Source organism: Ixodes scapularis, unplaced genomic scaffold (assembly GCF_016920785.2).
Source record: "Ixodes scapularis isolate PalLabHiFi unplaced genomic scaffold, ASM1692078v2 PGA_scaffold13__105_contigs__length_92229423, whole genome shotgun sequence".
Taxonomy (NCBI): Eukaryota; Metazoa; Arthropoda; class Arachnida; order Ixodida; family Ixodidae; genus Ixodes; species Ixodes scapularis.
Window position 1 is genome coordinate 56,220,964 of NW_024609839.1, and position 15,081 is coordinate 56,236,044.

At 49.6% G+C, this 15,081-nt stretch overlaps 1 protein-coding gene across 2 annotated transcripts in view; it reads right to left on the reverse strand.

The window, feature by feature from the left end:
* Window positions 1-8,529, reverse strand: part of LOC115332903 (cyclin-A1-like) — a 39,936-nt gene extending 31,407 nt beyond the window's left edge. Inside the window, exons 1-4 of one of the 2 annotated variants that reach the window (XM_042289909.1) lie at window positions 8,079-8,529; window positions 4,277-4,523; window positions 2,918-3,042; window positions 1,541-1,612 (exon numbers count right to left, since the gene is read on the reverse strand). In XM_042289909.1, coding sequence (XP_042145843.1) covers window positions 1,541-1,612; window positions 2,918-3,042; window positions 4,277-4,523; window positions 8,079-8,297 — 663 coding nt within the window. In that variant the 5' untranslated portion in view covers window positions 8,298-8,529. The remainder of the gene's footprint in view (window positions 1-1,540; window positions 1,613-2,917; window positions 3,043-4,276; window positions 4,524-8,078) is intronic. The other variant, XM_042289910.1, reaches the window with a different exon arrangement.
* Between the last annotated feature and the right edge of the window lie 6,552 nt (window positions 8,530-15,081).

Here is a 15,081-nt window from a genome sequence, read left to right on the forward strand (position 1 = left end):
AAATAAAGCCGTGAGAGACGCACGCGAGAAGGCGTGATTGAGGTCCTCCACCCTTTGCAGTTCTCGTACAGTGCCGACTAGCAGCCGACCGTGGCAGCTCCCACTCGCTGGCCCGGAGTGACATTCTTAAAATTTTTTCTACAATTTACGAGGCATTGAAAATGACGGCTCAGAGTTCCGACACTTTCAAGGACTTGTGGGAAGCCTGCACGATGGACAGTTTCATTCAAGTGCTCAAACGCGTCGTTGACGGTTAAGCGAGGTTTCGTCTGAAGTTGCGGAGCAGCTTAAGCGGTTCCGCGACTGAGCGAGACGATGTTGCCCGAGCCTCTCGACGCCTAATCTAAGGTTCGCGGAGTCCCAATTCGAGTGGTAGCTATGGTCAACTGCTCTTGTGCTTTGCGAAACAATCCGGGAATGCGGTGTCACTAGTCTGGGTTCCCAAACTGCCTTTCTGGGGATATAGGGGGTTCCTCCAAGACTCTCCAAACTCCCGAATTTCCTCGAACGTCCGAAACTTTAAGTGAAGCGTTTCCTCGGTTTAAGCGCCACTTTAGCAGATCTAACCCTTTTGTCAATGCTTAACTACAAGCTATAAACTTCCTGCACATCTTGAGAGCAACGGGGGCTCCTTAAAGGGATACTTCAACGAAATTTGAAATATTCCCGTCGTGTTCAAAAATAGGTTGAATATGATCCACAATATCCGTAAATGACAAGCGCACGTTTGTATTTTGAGCCTGGTGGCTGTATTTTCCGTTATAACAGGCCCACTCTGGCAAGCGCTCGGAGAAGGCCCAGCGGAGACCACGTGATATCCGACGCAATCGTTCCAGCCACCGAAGCGGCTGCTTTTGTACGAATTTTGAGTGACGGGTTAATCTTCTGTAATCTTGTAGGGGGACAATAGGGACTTCTGCGACACACAAAAAGCATTCTCGGAAAGAGGGGAGTTCCTCGTTCCCCCCTCTCGTCGTGGCCGGAGGCGAGACAACCTCCGTCACTCGCTGTCAAGGGTCCTAGACGGGCGTTACAAGCGAGGTCTTAGCGACATCCAGCAGGCGCTCTTTGCTAATCGTTTAATTCGTTTTAAAATTCCTTTTCGTGACTTTTTAACAAGATATTGGTATGTTTGATGTGATGCTGCTCCTTTGAACACATATAGACCAAAAAAAGAGCGCCGAAATTTCGTTGTAGTATCCCTTTAACCTCCTCACTGGGGCATCTAAAAAATCCTGTTACCTTGTCAGTCTGAAATTTTTTGCAGAATAAATGTCCAGTTTTAAATAAACCTCTGGGCAAGCCCACTGGTGCAAGCGCAAGCGGACAAGGTACTCTTGGTGCCAGAGTTTCGAGAGGCAAGAATTCGGGTTCCACCAAGACTAGTTTTCAAGCGGAGTCGCGAGCAATGTGTGCTGCACCAGACGCTCATTGTTTGCAGTCACTCGGAGAAAGGGAAGCACAAATTCACCGAACGATGCCGATCGAGGTGGAGAATCCTCGGGTTTTACGGAATCGCTGAATTCCCCCGAAAACTCACGGCTTCCACTGTTCCCAGGTTGGTAGATGTCCCGTTTACTGCATCAATCTCCAGGTTGGGGTTTCCTCGAGTCTGGAACGTTCCCCGGAGCGGTTCGCTGGTGAATGCGGGTACTTCTCCCGGCGAGAGATTATCTGGCGACATGACTGGCTCAGAGAACGGAAAGTACCTGTACTCCATGACACTAGTTGCGTGCAGTGCAGGCAACGACAACGCCAGGCAAAGAGAAAGGGCGAGCACTAGGAAGGCGAGGGGGGAAAGGCAGAGCGCTACGAACCTTGGAAAGGAAAGGAGGTTTCTCTCCTCGTCCCCACCCTTCCTAGTGCTTGCCCCTTCTCACCTGGCGCTGCCTTTCCCTGAACCGCATGCAACTAGTAACACTGGCAATAGCTTTCCAGCCGATATCACTCGTCAGGCACTTGCCCATTTTTTTTTACTCTCACACCAGGACTATCCTTCCCAGAGACAACTTCACATGCCTCTCCTAAAGCAGACAAATGCTATTAGTCTCGCATTTCAGGCCTGCTTATCTTCTCGCCCGTGAAAAAGCGTATTTGAATAATCTAAGTGAGGACAGAATTGTGGCCAAAGCGGGCTTGTGCTACGTCTTACTTTCTGTCCATGTCTCGTGGCACTTTTGTCAAAAGGAATGACGTACCAACTAGCCCGTCTCTCACTATTGATACTATTTATGGCAGCCATTTGCCAATCTCAGTTACCTATGCTGCGCTGCAGAGTCGACGCTGGCGCATCGTCCACAGTGCTCGCACACCGTAAAAGCCATTCGCTCGAGCGCTGTATTGTCTAAGGAAAAGACGAAACAGAAATAAGATAATAAAGGAAGAAGGAGACGAAAGTCGTACAACTGAATCGGCGTTCCTTCATCTTACATTTAACTACACCTCCATTTGCGTTTACAACGCGTTTACACGGTCTCCTTTCCACCAGAGCGCGTGAAAACAAGATGCAAGACAAAGCAGCGCACTCTCGCAGCAGTGCCGAGCTGCAGCACAACACAAGAGACGCTAGCCTGGACAACACAGCAGAAAACAGTAGACGTCGAGTTTTCTTTGTAGGTACCTCGTCCCCACGAAGCTAGTCATGCGACAGTAAAACCACCGGCAGAGATACCTACATTCACTAGCAAACCGACCCCGCTGGAGAAAGCGGCCCATTCAGCGGCTCTACCACGCCGGCGACGCCGTTCTAAAACGAAGCAGCGGCCCCGTCCCGCAAGACCGCAGGCACACTGCCCGTTAAACGTACAAAAGGTATGGTGCGTGCATGGAGCACGTTTTCTTCATACAACTGTATGCTTCGAACACGTCCTTTTGCAAGACGTATCAGCAGCGGCGTGACAGAAAGGAGCCCACCCACCTCCTGCTGCCTGAGGTGGGTGTAGATGTCCTGGGCGTACTCCGAGCTGGCCTCCAGGTCCCGGATCTCCATGTAGGACATGGGCTCCAGGGTGTGCAGGGACGTGTCCAGGACCATGGGGGAGTCTGGGCCCCAAGGTCCGTGGTCGGCAGGGTTCCCCGGTTTGGGAGAGAGGGGAAGACGGCGGGGGGTCCGCTCGACGGTGCAACCAAAATGCCGCTCCCAACGCGTTTTGACGGGAGCGCCCAACCTCCCGTTCCGCCCACGCATTACACCATCTCCAGAGCGGCGACGAAACGAGTCGCGGGAACCGTCGAGTAAAGGTGGATTCGGGCATTTGAATTTCAGTGTGACCAACTACGCCGCGACTCAGAGTGAGTCTCGCGTGCCCCAGTCTGCCGCACTCTATGCAAATGTCCGAACCGGTGGGTTCCGGGTAGGAGCCTCTCCGGCGCTTGTCAATACGTAAAAGCTGCACACGCGAGGTAACAAGGCTGTTATTACTTTATAAAGGTGCACTAAAGTCGTTTCTGAGATCTTGTGCTCTCAGGGGGGGATTTAGAGGGGGGTCCGGATGTCCTGACCCCCCTCTCGATTTCTGAATGTGTAAAATTTAGGGCGTGAAACGAGGGAGAGTGGGTTCCTAAACATATGGTATGCTGACCAACACCTGACCCCCCCCCCCCCCCCCCCCTCAGGAAATTCTTGCATCTGCCCCTGTCTCTTCTTGTTGATAACTCATTGTACAGGATCGTAGCACCAGAGAAATGAAAAAAGTATGCTCGTGCGACGTCCATTTTCCTACTAAAATGTTATTGAAGTTAGTGCCATGCCCCTTTCTGAGTGGAACCTCTGGAGCACAGAATCCAGCGGAGGCGTGACATCGGGCACACCGCCTGGCTAACACTCACTCATCGTCACGCGGCTGCCTCCGCTGGATTCTGTGCTCCAGAGTTTTCTACTCAGAAAGGGGCGTGGCGCTAACTTCAATCACGTTTTTAGTAGGAAAATGGACGTCGCACGAGCATACTTTAATTTCTCTGGTGCTAAGATCCTGTACAATGAGTTGCAACCAAGAACAGACGATCCCAGGAACGTCTTTAGGGTACCTTTAAGTCCGGAAGCTACTTATGCCATGAGCCAATGGGGCTAGCCACAGTGTTTTAAGTGCATATTTGCGGTGGTCCTTATATTACAGGAAAGGCACTGTAACTCGCGTTTTCGAAGCTCTTCGGTCGGTCTGTCGGCTCGTGGCATCAGCTGCGTCTGAACTTAAAGTGAAACGGTGTGTAGGAGTTGTCGGAAAAGCCGCAACGCGGACGGACGGTCCGCAGGTTCGGGACGCGGCGGCAGACTCACCCGCGGCCTCGCACTCCATTCCACAATCTGGAGAGTCTGAGCAGACATCGCCGGACGCCCCCCGATCATCGGAATGCTGAGCCTGCTCGCTGTCCTCGTCGGGAGCAACGGCGGGGACAGCCGCCTTGACGTCGACTTGCGACCCCCGTGCGCCAGACGACTCTGCGTAGATCTCGAAGCTGGGCGGAGCACGGCACAAACTGGATCCTCTGCAGCTCAGTCTGGCCGACCGCCGGGAGTTGGATTGCTGCGTTCGAACGTCCTTGCCACCGTCGATTCAATCGATCGACAAAGCGACCGAAGGGCACTGTATACCCCGGACTGGAGTAGCTTTAGAGCCACGCGGAGAGTCCGGCGCCCTTTGTGAATCCGGAACGCATTTTAAAAGAGGCAGGGTCGGGATTGGTGCAGCCGTTCCGCAACGGTGTAGCCACACGGTACCACTGCCGGCTAGCTTTCCTGGACTACCGTCCCGCCACGTTTGGTGGGGCTCCGCGGGGGATCACCTGGGCATGCGACTTCTCGGTATCTCGCAACGCGGAATGCAGTCGTGTAGTCAAGTCGTAAACAATCAAAAGCTCCAGTTGTCCCGACTCCAGCGCGACTGCCTTAGCTTCGACAACTCGTACACCTACAGCACCCGTGAACAGCCACACAGAAGGCATGAAGCACGTGTTCGATGACTGGCGATTCAAAGACACGCCGTTTTCAATCTGCCAGCGACTGCAGCGACGTTGGGGATTGAGTGGCGGTGCGATGTGGCACCACGACTCGACTTCTGGACGTTGTGCTGCCCAGATTCGGATATGTATTACTAAGGCATTCTGTGTACGGGATGTCTGGGCGGCAGATCAGAGAAGCTCCTTAATTATTGCAAGGAGCATAGACCAGAGACAAGCAGGTTGGGTGCCAAGAAGGTTAGAAGTACTAGGAGGGGGCACCTTGCAATATCAGTGAAGCCTAGTGATAAAACGTTTAAACGATGTTGTGGCCAATCTGATCGTAGATCTCTCTGGCAATTGGTGCGCGTGGCATATCACGTGTGAGATGGATGGTTGATTGTAGAAGGATTCCTTGCAGGCTTGTGCGCGCTCCGTCCAGTAAGTTTTATCAAATCAAAGGTTAGACGAAGGCTAGCTACGGACACGTGGTCATATTGGGCTGATAAGTCAGGAGAGTAAGGAGGAAAGTGAGAAAGAGGCGTCAAGGGAGCATGGCTTGTGGAGGCTACGCGGTCATGCCCTATCCTACTCTTCTATCCTGCTTGTTGGCTGCTCTTAGGGACCAGCCATCGGGTTTAGACAGTCAGCATGGGCATCGCGAGAGCGACCATGTTTCAAGAGCAGCGAAACACGTGCATCTCAAGAGCATCGGTGGCTTCAAAATGCCCACATTGCGCCATTGGAGTAGGCAAGCTTTGTCAGAGAACAATAGACCCAACCTCCCACGGACTGTAGACCACTCAACACTAACCCTAGCGAACTTTCATTCATTTAACACTCAAATTCCCGCATTCACCTTAGGAACAGACAGAAATCACAGGTTGTTTAGTGTGTGGAAATATTTTGCATAACCCCCCTTTCCCCAAGGGATTTAAAGGTGCACTAGGGATGTTTCTGAGATTGTCTCTTCTTGGTGATAACTCCTACGAGAACTAAGCATCCCAGAAATCGAAAAATTGTGCTCGTGCGAAGTCCATTTCCTTACTAAAAATGTCATCGAAGTTCGTGCCACTCGTCTTTCTGAGCAGAGCAATCTGGAGCACATAATTCAGCAGAGGCGCCAGCCAATCGCAAGCAAATGCGCCACCAGCACCTGCGCTGAATTCTGTGCTCCTGATGTTGCCGCTCAGAAAGGGGTGTGGCACAAACTTCGATCACATTTTCAGCAGGGAAATAGTCGTCGCACAAGTATAATTTCCCAATTTCTGGGATACTAAGTTCTCGTAGAAGGAGTTATCACCAAGAACAGACAATCTCAGAAACGCCTTTAGTGCTTCTTGAGGATGGTGGCCAATGACAGCCTATAAGATTTCTTATCTAAAGAAATCTAAAGCTAAATTTCTCCAGCTGAATCCGACGCCATGGTATACAGTACTTTTGCCAAATTCAGTGGCTCTAAACTGCACCAGCTACATTTGCTAACTAGTCTTGCTAACCAAGCGAGAAGTGGCATCATTTTGACATTGAGGAAACTACTCCATTTTTAGTCGATGTAATCATAATACTCACATGCACTCTTCTGTACCATTAGGTTAACAAGGTCGCATACCAATAGAAAGCAAAGGGGGGATACTAGGGGCAGCAAACTTAAGTCTTCAAGCTCTCAGTTTCTTGCCAAGGGAGAAACTCAGTTCCTCCCTTTAAATGAGAGCACAACGTTGCGTATGTACCAGAATTCAAAAAGAGGCCAGGTGAACTGCAAGGTTCTTTACCTCAAAAACTGGGCAATGTCGATAGATAAACTGTTAGAGAAACTGAGAGAGCGGTAGTACGCATGTCTTAAATAAAGAAAAAAAGACTAAGAAACTTTTAAGAAACGGTCGACATAGAAAACCACCCATTCCAATGTTACTGTCACAGATATCAGCGAAAATCACTATGACCGGAAAGCTGACGATTGTTCCAATTTTGCATTCCCAAAAAATATCTAAAAAAGGGAACAGGCATGATTTTACGCAAACGGGCATGGAAGTGTTTGCACAATGGAAAGGCAGTTCGCACCAAACACTACCGGCTTGTAACTGAGATATGTGCAGTGCTAATCACTTGTCTATAACGCGCGAGCATGCGGCTTTCCCCGGGGAGCGCTAGACTGGTGGTATTCGCGGAAACTAAGCTTGTCACGTGGCGTAACATGGAACGGTCCGCTCGAGGGGTGTACGCCCACTCTATCAGCTGGTGACGAACGTGGAAGGCTGCTCGTACGATTTTTAAAAACATCATTGCTCGAACAATGAACACATTAAGGCATTAACGTGTATCAACGATGTCGTCATCAAAAAACAAGAATATATTGCAAAGCACTTTTATCGCGTATCAAGCTGACAGAGTGGGCAGGACACCCCTCGAGCGGGCCGTTTCATGTTGCGCCACGTGACTAGCTTTGTTTCCGCGAATGCCACCAGTCTAGCGCTCCCCGGAGAAAGCAGCACGCTCGCGCGTTAAAGACGAGTGTGATTAGCACTGTGCTTGCCAATTCCCATAGCTTTTAAAATATATATTCTCACAATAAAATACCGAGATTCTAGCGTCGAGCACTAACGTTCGGAAAAGCCGATCCAGGCTGGATATGTAAGCACACTTGCTGCGTCGACCTAGCACGTTCACCCCTGCAGCAATCAAAACTACTCGAGATATTTTTATCCAGTATACAGAGTATCATGATTGTTAACAAATTTACTCGGCAAGAAAAAAAAAATCTACAAAATCGTCTTTTTGAAAACGCACGTAACGCACACTACTAAACTAGCGAAACGAGGACGCTTAATAAATGTCGCGAAGATAATCCGGAGCTACCGTGAGAAACACGAGCAGAATTACAGCAAACCGAAGCTTTCACGACAAAGATCCCAGGTCCAAGACGCCCCCAAAAATCTTGCGAACACAGAGAAGCGACGAACAAAACGTTAGGTTTACAAATGGTTGAAGACAACATAATGAACAGGCACATTCAAGCACGGAAGGATCTATGAACAAGGAGAACATAAAACATAAAAGAAATGAGGAAGGTTCTCCGGAAACCCATAAAAAAAGGGGGGGTCAACGATTGGAACAAAGCTACAAGGCATGAAAAAACGCACCTGTCGAACTAAATCCCGCTTCGTGGGCCCGGCCTGCTTGCCACCGCCCACCACCAAATTGGGCTGCAAATTGGTCAGCGCCGGCCTCTTGATCAAAGCCCGGGTCTGCATCTTGCTGTCGGGGTTCTCGGACCTCTTGGAAGGGGCAGCCCCCAAGGGTCTGGAGTTTTCGTCGTCGGCGTCGACAACGGATGCAACGTGTGCTTGACGCCTCGCCATGTTTAAAAAAAACGGTCGGCTCGCTTCTTGCGCTCACGGGCAGAAAGAAAGACGGGCCAGTTTGAAAATCTCGCGTCTCCCGGTGTGGGTCCGACTCACGGCTGCATGGGGGCTCCTTTCGGTGACCTTCGTGGCTGACCCGAGCTGGTGTGCGGTCTTTGTATTGATGTCCGAATGAGGATTTGTTTCCCACGCCCGAGCCAACCGCGCTGTCGGAACCCAACTGACCGGAATGCAGCTGAGCTGGCTGAGCCAAAAAGCGTTCAATTCCCCGTGACGGGTTGGTTCCGCACAAAGGGACCAATGAAATGCGCCCGTTCGGGTCACGTGAGGCCACGCATGAAGCCCATACGTCGCTTATTTTTATGTTTTTTGATCTCGCAAGTTCGCGCGACCGCGCGCGACTTCGCGATCACGGCGCCACCAGCGCCACTTCGAACCTTAATTTCGAAACACAAAACCTGGTCCAAAAATAATAGACATTTGGTGTGCGCTGTGCTGCAAGATTTAAAAATTAATCATTTTTTTTTTATAATTAATAATTTCTTTGCCTCGTCCCAATGAGCTTCAAGCAAGTCAATTTAATGTCTAGTTTATTATGAATAAAGCTATACGCACTCCGGAGTGCATTTCGGTCGAAGTGGCTATACCCACTCGGCTAAACTCGTATAAAATGAAGGGCCACAACATGCTGTTTAAGCGATGGCGTAGTATAGGAGTTAAGGATTCCGGTTTGTACGCAAGTGGACTCGGGTTCGATCCGCGGTGGGCCTACTTATTTTTTTTTCTTTTTTTCTTCTCAAAACATTTTGTTTTGTCGAGGAATGGGCGATATTTACATTTCTTTTTTCCGATGATGTTGTCGACGAAACTTCGCAGAACTAAATGTTATGGGTCTCCCTTTTCGGAGGTGCGATCGGGGACTGCGGGGCTTGGGTTGCCGGCTGGACTCCGTGCAGCGGCGTGTACTGGTTAAGTTTTGTAATTAGCAGCCGATACTGTCGCCGCGAAGCGGCGTGAACGCAGGCGGGGGGCTGTGTTAACGAGCCCCCCAGTGATACATGCGCCGTTCGAAAAGGGTGGCCCGAGCGGCATGAGCTCTGCGCGGAGTGCGGTTACCTATTTCGTCTAAAATGCACTCCGGAGTGCGTATAGCTTTACTCGTTTATTATTGCCGAAAAATACCTCGGAAGAATATGAGTACGGAACCCGTACAAGTTCACAAAATGTGTAGTTATTTGTTTGACGCCCTTATCGAATATAATATTGGTCCGTAAATATGGGCACATGCTTTCATTGCCCGTCGTCCGCGATGCGAAATCACACTAGGAAAATCTGCGCAGCGTCGAGTTTTCAACGTTGACAATTATTTGTATTTGTATGACAGTGTTGTCCTCATCTAGCATATTGTATCACCACATATGAACACAGTTCTTGCAGTCTGACAAGATGAGAATGATGGATTCCTACTTTAGATACCGCTTCGGCGTCTTGTAAGCCTGCAATGCGCAGCCCCAGCACTGTGCATGCTGGAGCAGGGGCATTTGAAACAGACGCCCTGTCGTTCTTGTCCCCATAGTTTGGACTGTTGCCTTTGTGTTGCTCTCATAAGCCAATAAAAAATTTTATTATTACTTCTCTTTTAGATGCTATGCATTGGTTCATTTCCACTAAGTTCCTTTAGTCGACTGTTCCTGAGCGGTGTGACATGGAGGCACAATCCGGAATTGTCAGGGACATTGTCAAAAAACGAGCCCAGTCAGGGAAAATAAGCCGGAAACGCCATCGAGTGCCCTGAGCAAAGACTTGCGGACTTAGTGGAAGAAAAATGGGCAATAAATTCTGCTTAGAGCAGAGCGCAGGCGCTGCTCACCCGATATAGAGTGTGCTATGCGATGCAAAGGGAACAGCCGACAAATCCAGTCCAAGCATTGGATTGGATTGAGGGCGCGACACTAGACTAGACCTAGCTAGGGCTACTATAGTTACAAACAAATGGGGAAAGCCGCACTCCCCAACCCAAGCTTTACAACGAAAGTATCCGAAAGTGTGCATCTGGTGGCCATGCTGCCATTCGGTTATTGACGTGTGTAGTTGAGCGTTGTGTTCTCCCCTTGTCTCCGAAAGTGGCCTCTTTACTGACGATGCTGGCAGCAAGAAAGTGCTAATTTAATCCGTACTGGACGAACCCGAATATTTCGGAATATTCATGTTGGATTAAGCCCGTGCAAAACGATTCTCACAGTGCTCAGTGCTCAATGCCTTGTGTTGTAATGGTCTTATATATTTAACCACCTCTACAGTGGTTAGGAAATTTCACCTGAAATTGTCAGGGAATTTCAAAATAACAATTTGCTAGACACCCTGCTCCACAAAATAAGCTTCTTCATTGACTCTACTCCCGGAGTAAAAGGATGCAGTGGTACGGGACAAAGCAAAACACACTCCAGCAGTGACCAGAACTACAGCAACTCAATTTGTGTGTTCAAAGTTGTACCTTCTGTTTGAAAAAAAAAAGACACCATTGAACTGACAACTTCCAAGTGTCCCTATGTATGTTTTCCAGTGTTGATTGTTCCCCCGTATCGCTGTGCTTTTCAAACCCTTGATGCGAACCACGGTATATTTTAAAAGCGAAGCCGTGCCTCGCTCAATTAATTATATGATTTACAATATATTTGTATACCCAAGCGGGAAGGGGTTTACACACGTCCTTTGACTGGTCTCATGTCATGTTACAACCATCACATCTTCATTATCTTCAACGTGTTATTTGGTCCACGCGTGGGACCGTTCCCATTGTCCAGTGGACATCTTTGAAGAGGAGGCAGTTTGTTTAGAAATGTGGCTTTCTTGTGCTTGCAGGTTTGGCCTGAGCAATAAATTCGACACGGAATTCCCGCCAACGCTATCTGCTAAGGTAAATACCCTCTTTGAAATCCGCACCCAATCACTGACAACCCTGAATCGCGGTGGTTATCTTGAGAGACGCTCTTGTAGAGATATGCTAGTCTTAAGAAACAAAGGTTGAGATTTAAACACAAATCTAGCTGTGATATGGTGACGCACAATGTGGGGTCACGAAATTTTGCTGGCTCAATTGCCGTAAAATTGTTTTTTTCTCGCTAACATACTTTGGTCCATTTATGGCCAAACCAACTTGATTATAGGCTGTGATATATGTTGCTGGCTTGCAGTAGCTCCTGTGTGCAAACAATCATTCTGTATTGTCTATGAATGCAACCTTGAGAGAGGCTTGCACCAGTTTTTTCATAACTTTAGTTTTAATTAATAATAACTGCCTACTATCACTGAGAGATAATTGTTCCTGTCTAGGAAAACAATCTTTAACAAGCCCAGTGGCCTGTTCAGTGCATTTAGCGCTAGTCTTTTACCGGCGTCCCCGCTAACCCTATCTGAGTGGACCGTTGATCTCGATAGGTGCAGGCTGCGTAGGTGCAACTTCAGACACAGCTGGCAGCTCAACTCTCGCCTTTCCCGCTGTTTTGTTTTGCAATTAATGCTGTAAGTACTTTCCCAAAGACATTGAAGAAGCATTCTGCCGCATTTAAAACAAAAAGGAAACTGGTTACTACTTTTGTTGGTACGTGCACGACTAAACAAACGTGGCTGGTATGTTTTTTTTTTTTTTGTTTTACGACGAGTTTTGTTGGCGCTGCCTGTTCGGCAGTGTCAGTCGACAAAGCTGTCGAAAATCATTGACAACAGAAGGTGGCCGGAAGGCACGCATATTTGACGCGCACAAATGATGTGATACCAATCTACACGGCACGACTCTGACATCAAACTTAGCAAGCGTCAACATTCAAACAATATATTGCGCATACCACACGGTACACCAATATTAGAAAAGTATTTATCTGAGAAAGATATCAAATAACGCGCCACAGCAGTGTTGACGACAGTCGCGCCTATACAATCGGCCGTAATCCAAGAGGACCTGGTTTTGGGGAGAGTTTAATTTTTTTTTTTTTTTCACAATGCCAGCACCAAGCAGAGAGACAACTATGGTCTCCAGTCCCCAAGATAAAGCTCTGCTCAGATTATCTCTGGGACTTGAAAGAACAGTTGTCCTGGTTTGCAGAATTGTGTCGTGGGCAGTTCGATGTTCTTTCCTTGCTTTGTTTCTTCTGAATGTCGAGCAGAACCGCTGAAATGGTGTGCACGTACCAGCCTCATTTCTCACGGGGGAAAACAACAGAGAAAGGGCATGCAGCATGCTCAAGGAAAATAAAGCAGAGACTTCCAAGAGAGGCTGGAAATCTTTCTTTGCGAAACCGCAAAATATAGGTGGGGGATCGCACTGAGCAGGTTTCAACAATCCAGGGGAGTGGCAGAAAAACTCCTAGGGCATGCGAGAGTCGCACCAGACGCTTTCATCATCAGCAGCATGGTGGCGGCCTAGGAGCGTTTTTTCGGAAAGGTTGTGTTTAGTTTGCCCTGCTGCATGCCCGACCCGGAAAATAACACATAGTCAGTTCCGGTTGCTGTCCCGACCGGTATCCGCCTCCAGAAAAGTCGAGTGTCACGCTTTCGCCTGTAACGAAATCTCGGCCCACGATCACGGGCGCTACGAGTCCTGGCAGATAAAGAAATCGCTGACGCCGCTTCTTTCCATTAAACAGAGTCCGCAGCCTCACGGCTCCTGCAGCTGTTATCGCTGTGCCAGAAGCTAGCTGCAAACGGGTTTTTGCATTCCTGGAGTAGGGTGACCACCTTCCTGATGGTCAAATGCGGGACACGCTGACCGGGGGGGGGGGGGGGGGGGTTACAACTGCGGCATCTAAGAAGGATACATTGGAGGAAATGTATTACCACGCACACCACTAAATGTGGCTGAAAGCATATTATACACCTGCGCACTGTATTGCTGCCATTAAGCTCAAATAACTTTCACACTAATGTTAATGACAAGTAAGCTATTAAATGTGTCTAAGTTTAGAACATCAAACTTGACTGCAACAAAGCTCAACGCGTCAAAAGTAAAAAACAAACAGTAAACCTTTTTTCGGCTCATTGTTTCCTGTCGATATACTTTTACCAACATACTTTTACTCAAATTTAGAACCCTATGTTTTTATTAAAACTTGGGTTTGGGCTAGTTGGCCCACACTGAAATAAAAGGACAAAAGCACGAACAAAACGAGGACAGTAATGAGGTGGAGAACTGGGCCAGCTGGTTGACGTTATACACGTCCGGTCGTGTTTGCTCCTCTTCGTATAGTCCGTGTTTTTTTAACTGTTTGCGATCCCCATCATGTAAAACGAGGACAATGAAGACACGAAGACGAAGGGACAGGCGCTACCTCTTCACTAAAAAATAGTTCACATCAACGCTTTCGCATTGACACAGTTTAATTTGAAAATAATTGCAATAATTTATATTTCATATTTTGGCTAGCAATTTTCCCTTTCAGTGCTTTTCCTCCAGGGGGAGAGGCACAACAGCAGATGCGCGTCGACCTCCTGCAAGAATGACGATCGCTTCCCGCAATGCTAGGATAGTACATAGCGCACCATCGCAATCTATACGATTAGGGAATTGTAGTAGACCGGTTTCCGCAGCTCGCTAAGCACCCGGATAGCGCTCCGAAATCCGCCACAAGACCTTGAACTATGCAGACAAGGCTAGCGGCGCGCATGCGCAGCTGCGACGTTTTTATCGGGGATACCGTAGCGGAGAAGAAAAACGATATACTACAACTCCTTATTACCAGAGGCCTCCACGCTTCCCCGCGGCCCTTCGTTCGGCAGCGCCATAAGATAAATTGTGATTTTTACGACAGCGTGACATGAGGGACATTTTGAACATTTCTGGATTATCTTGCGGGACGCGGGACACAAGCCCTCAATGCGGGACAGTCCTGCGAGTCGCGGGACGGGTGGTTGCCTCGTTTGGCACCCTCGCCGCGATCATCAAGGGTGATCGCCGTTATCGGCGACACTCAGCTGAGCTCCTGTGCGGTATTTGGGTCATCGGCGCCACCTCCACTTCTGACCTTCATGACCCCCGGGCCTTGGTCTGAGGGGGGGGGGGGGGATGGTGTGGGGTCTTGTCAGTCCCCCTCTGGTCGACAACCGGACGCCGGCGCCTGGGGACTCGTTTTCGGTCGCATCCGTGGCAAAGACGGCGTCTTTGAAGCTTGGTTTCCGAGTGATTCCCCCCTCGGGACCCATCTTGAAGACGTTGGCGTTGTCGGCGGTGGACATCTTAGGACCCCTCCTCCCGGACAGCGTCGGCGCTCGAGGCCCTGCACGTGCCGCGGCAGAGCCAGACGGGGAGCTCCAGCGAGAGACCGTCCACGATGGGAGACAAGAGGCCCCCGCCGGTCTGGTGCGCGGCGACGGCAGGAACGGGAGAAGCTGGGACGACGGACGACGGGAGATTGGCAAAGGGGACTCTTGCACGGGAAACGGGCCACGACGGACGTTCGCGCTGGTGGCGATCGCGCCGCCGGCTCGGGCGACGGCCCGGCGATATGGTCCGGACTCAAACACCGGATTTGACCATCGACGGCGACGTCCACAGAATGCGGTGTGGACTAGCACCGCACGGACGATCGGCATGCAGCATACAGTGGCGGCGCACCCCCTCCAGGCCTCCTCGATCACTTCACCCGATCCCGAAACCCCCAGCAGAATATGAGTGGAATAAACCCCTTCTGCCGAGAGCTATGCGTTTGCTGTGTCACGTTTATCCGGAGACAGGGGCCTGGGGAATCGGACGAGAACCCTACAGGTGTTCCATTGCGAGAAAAGCCTA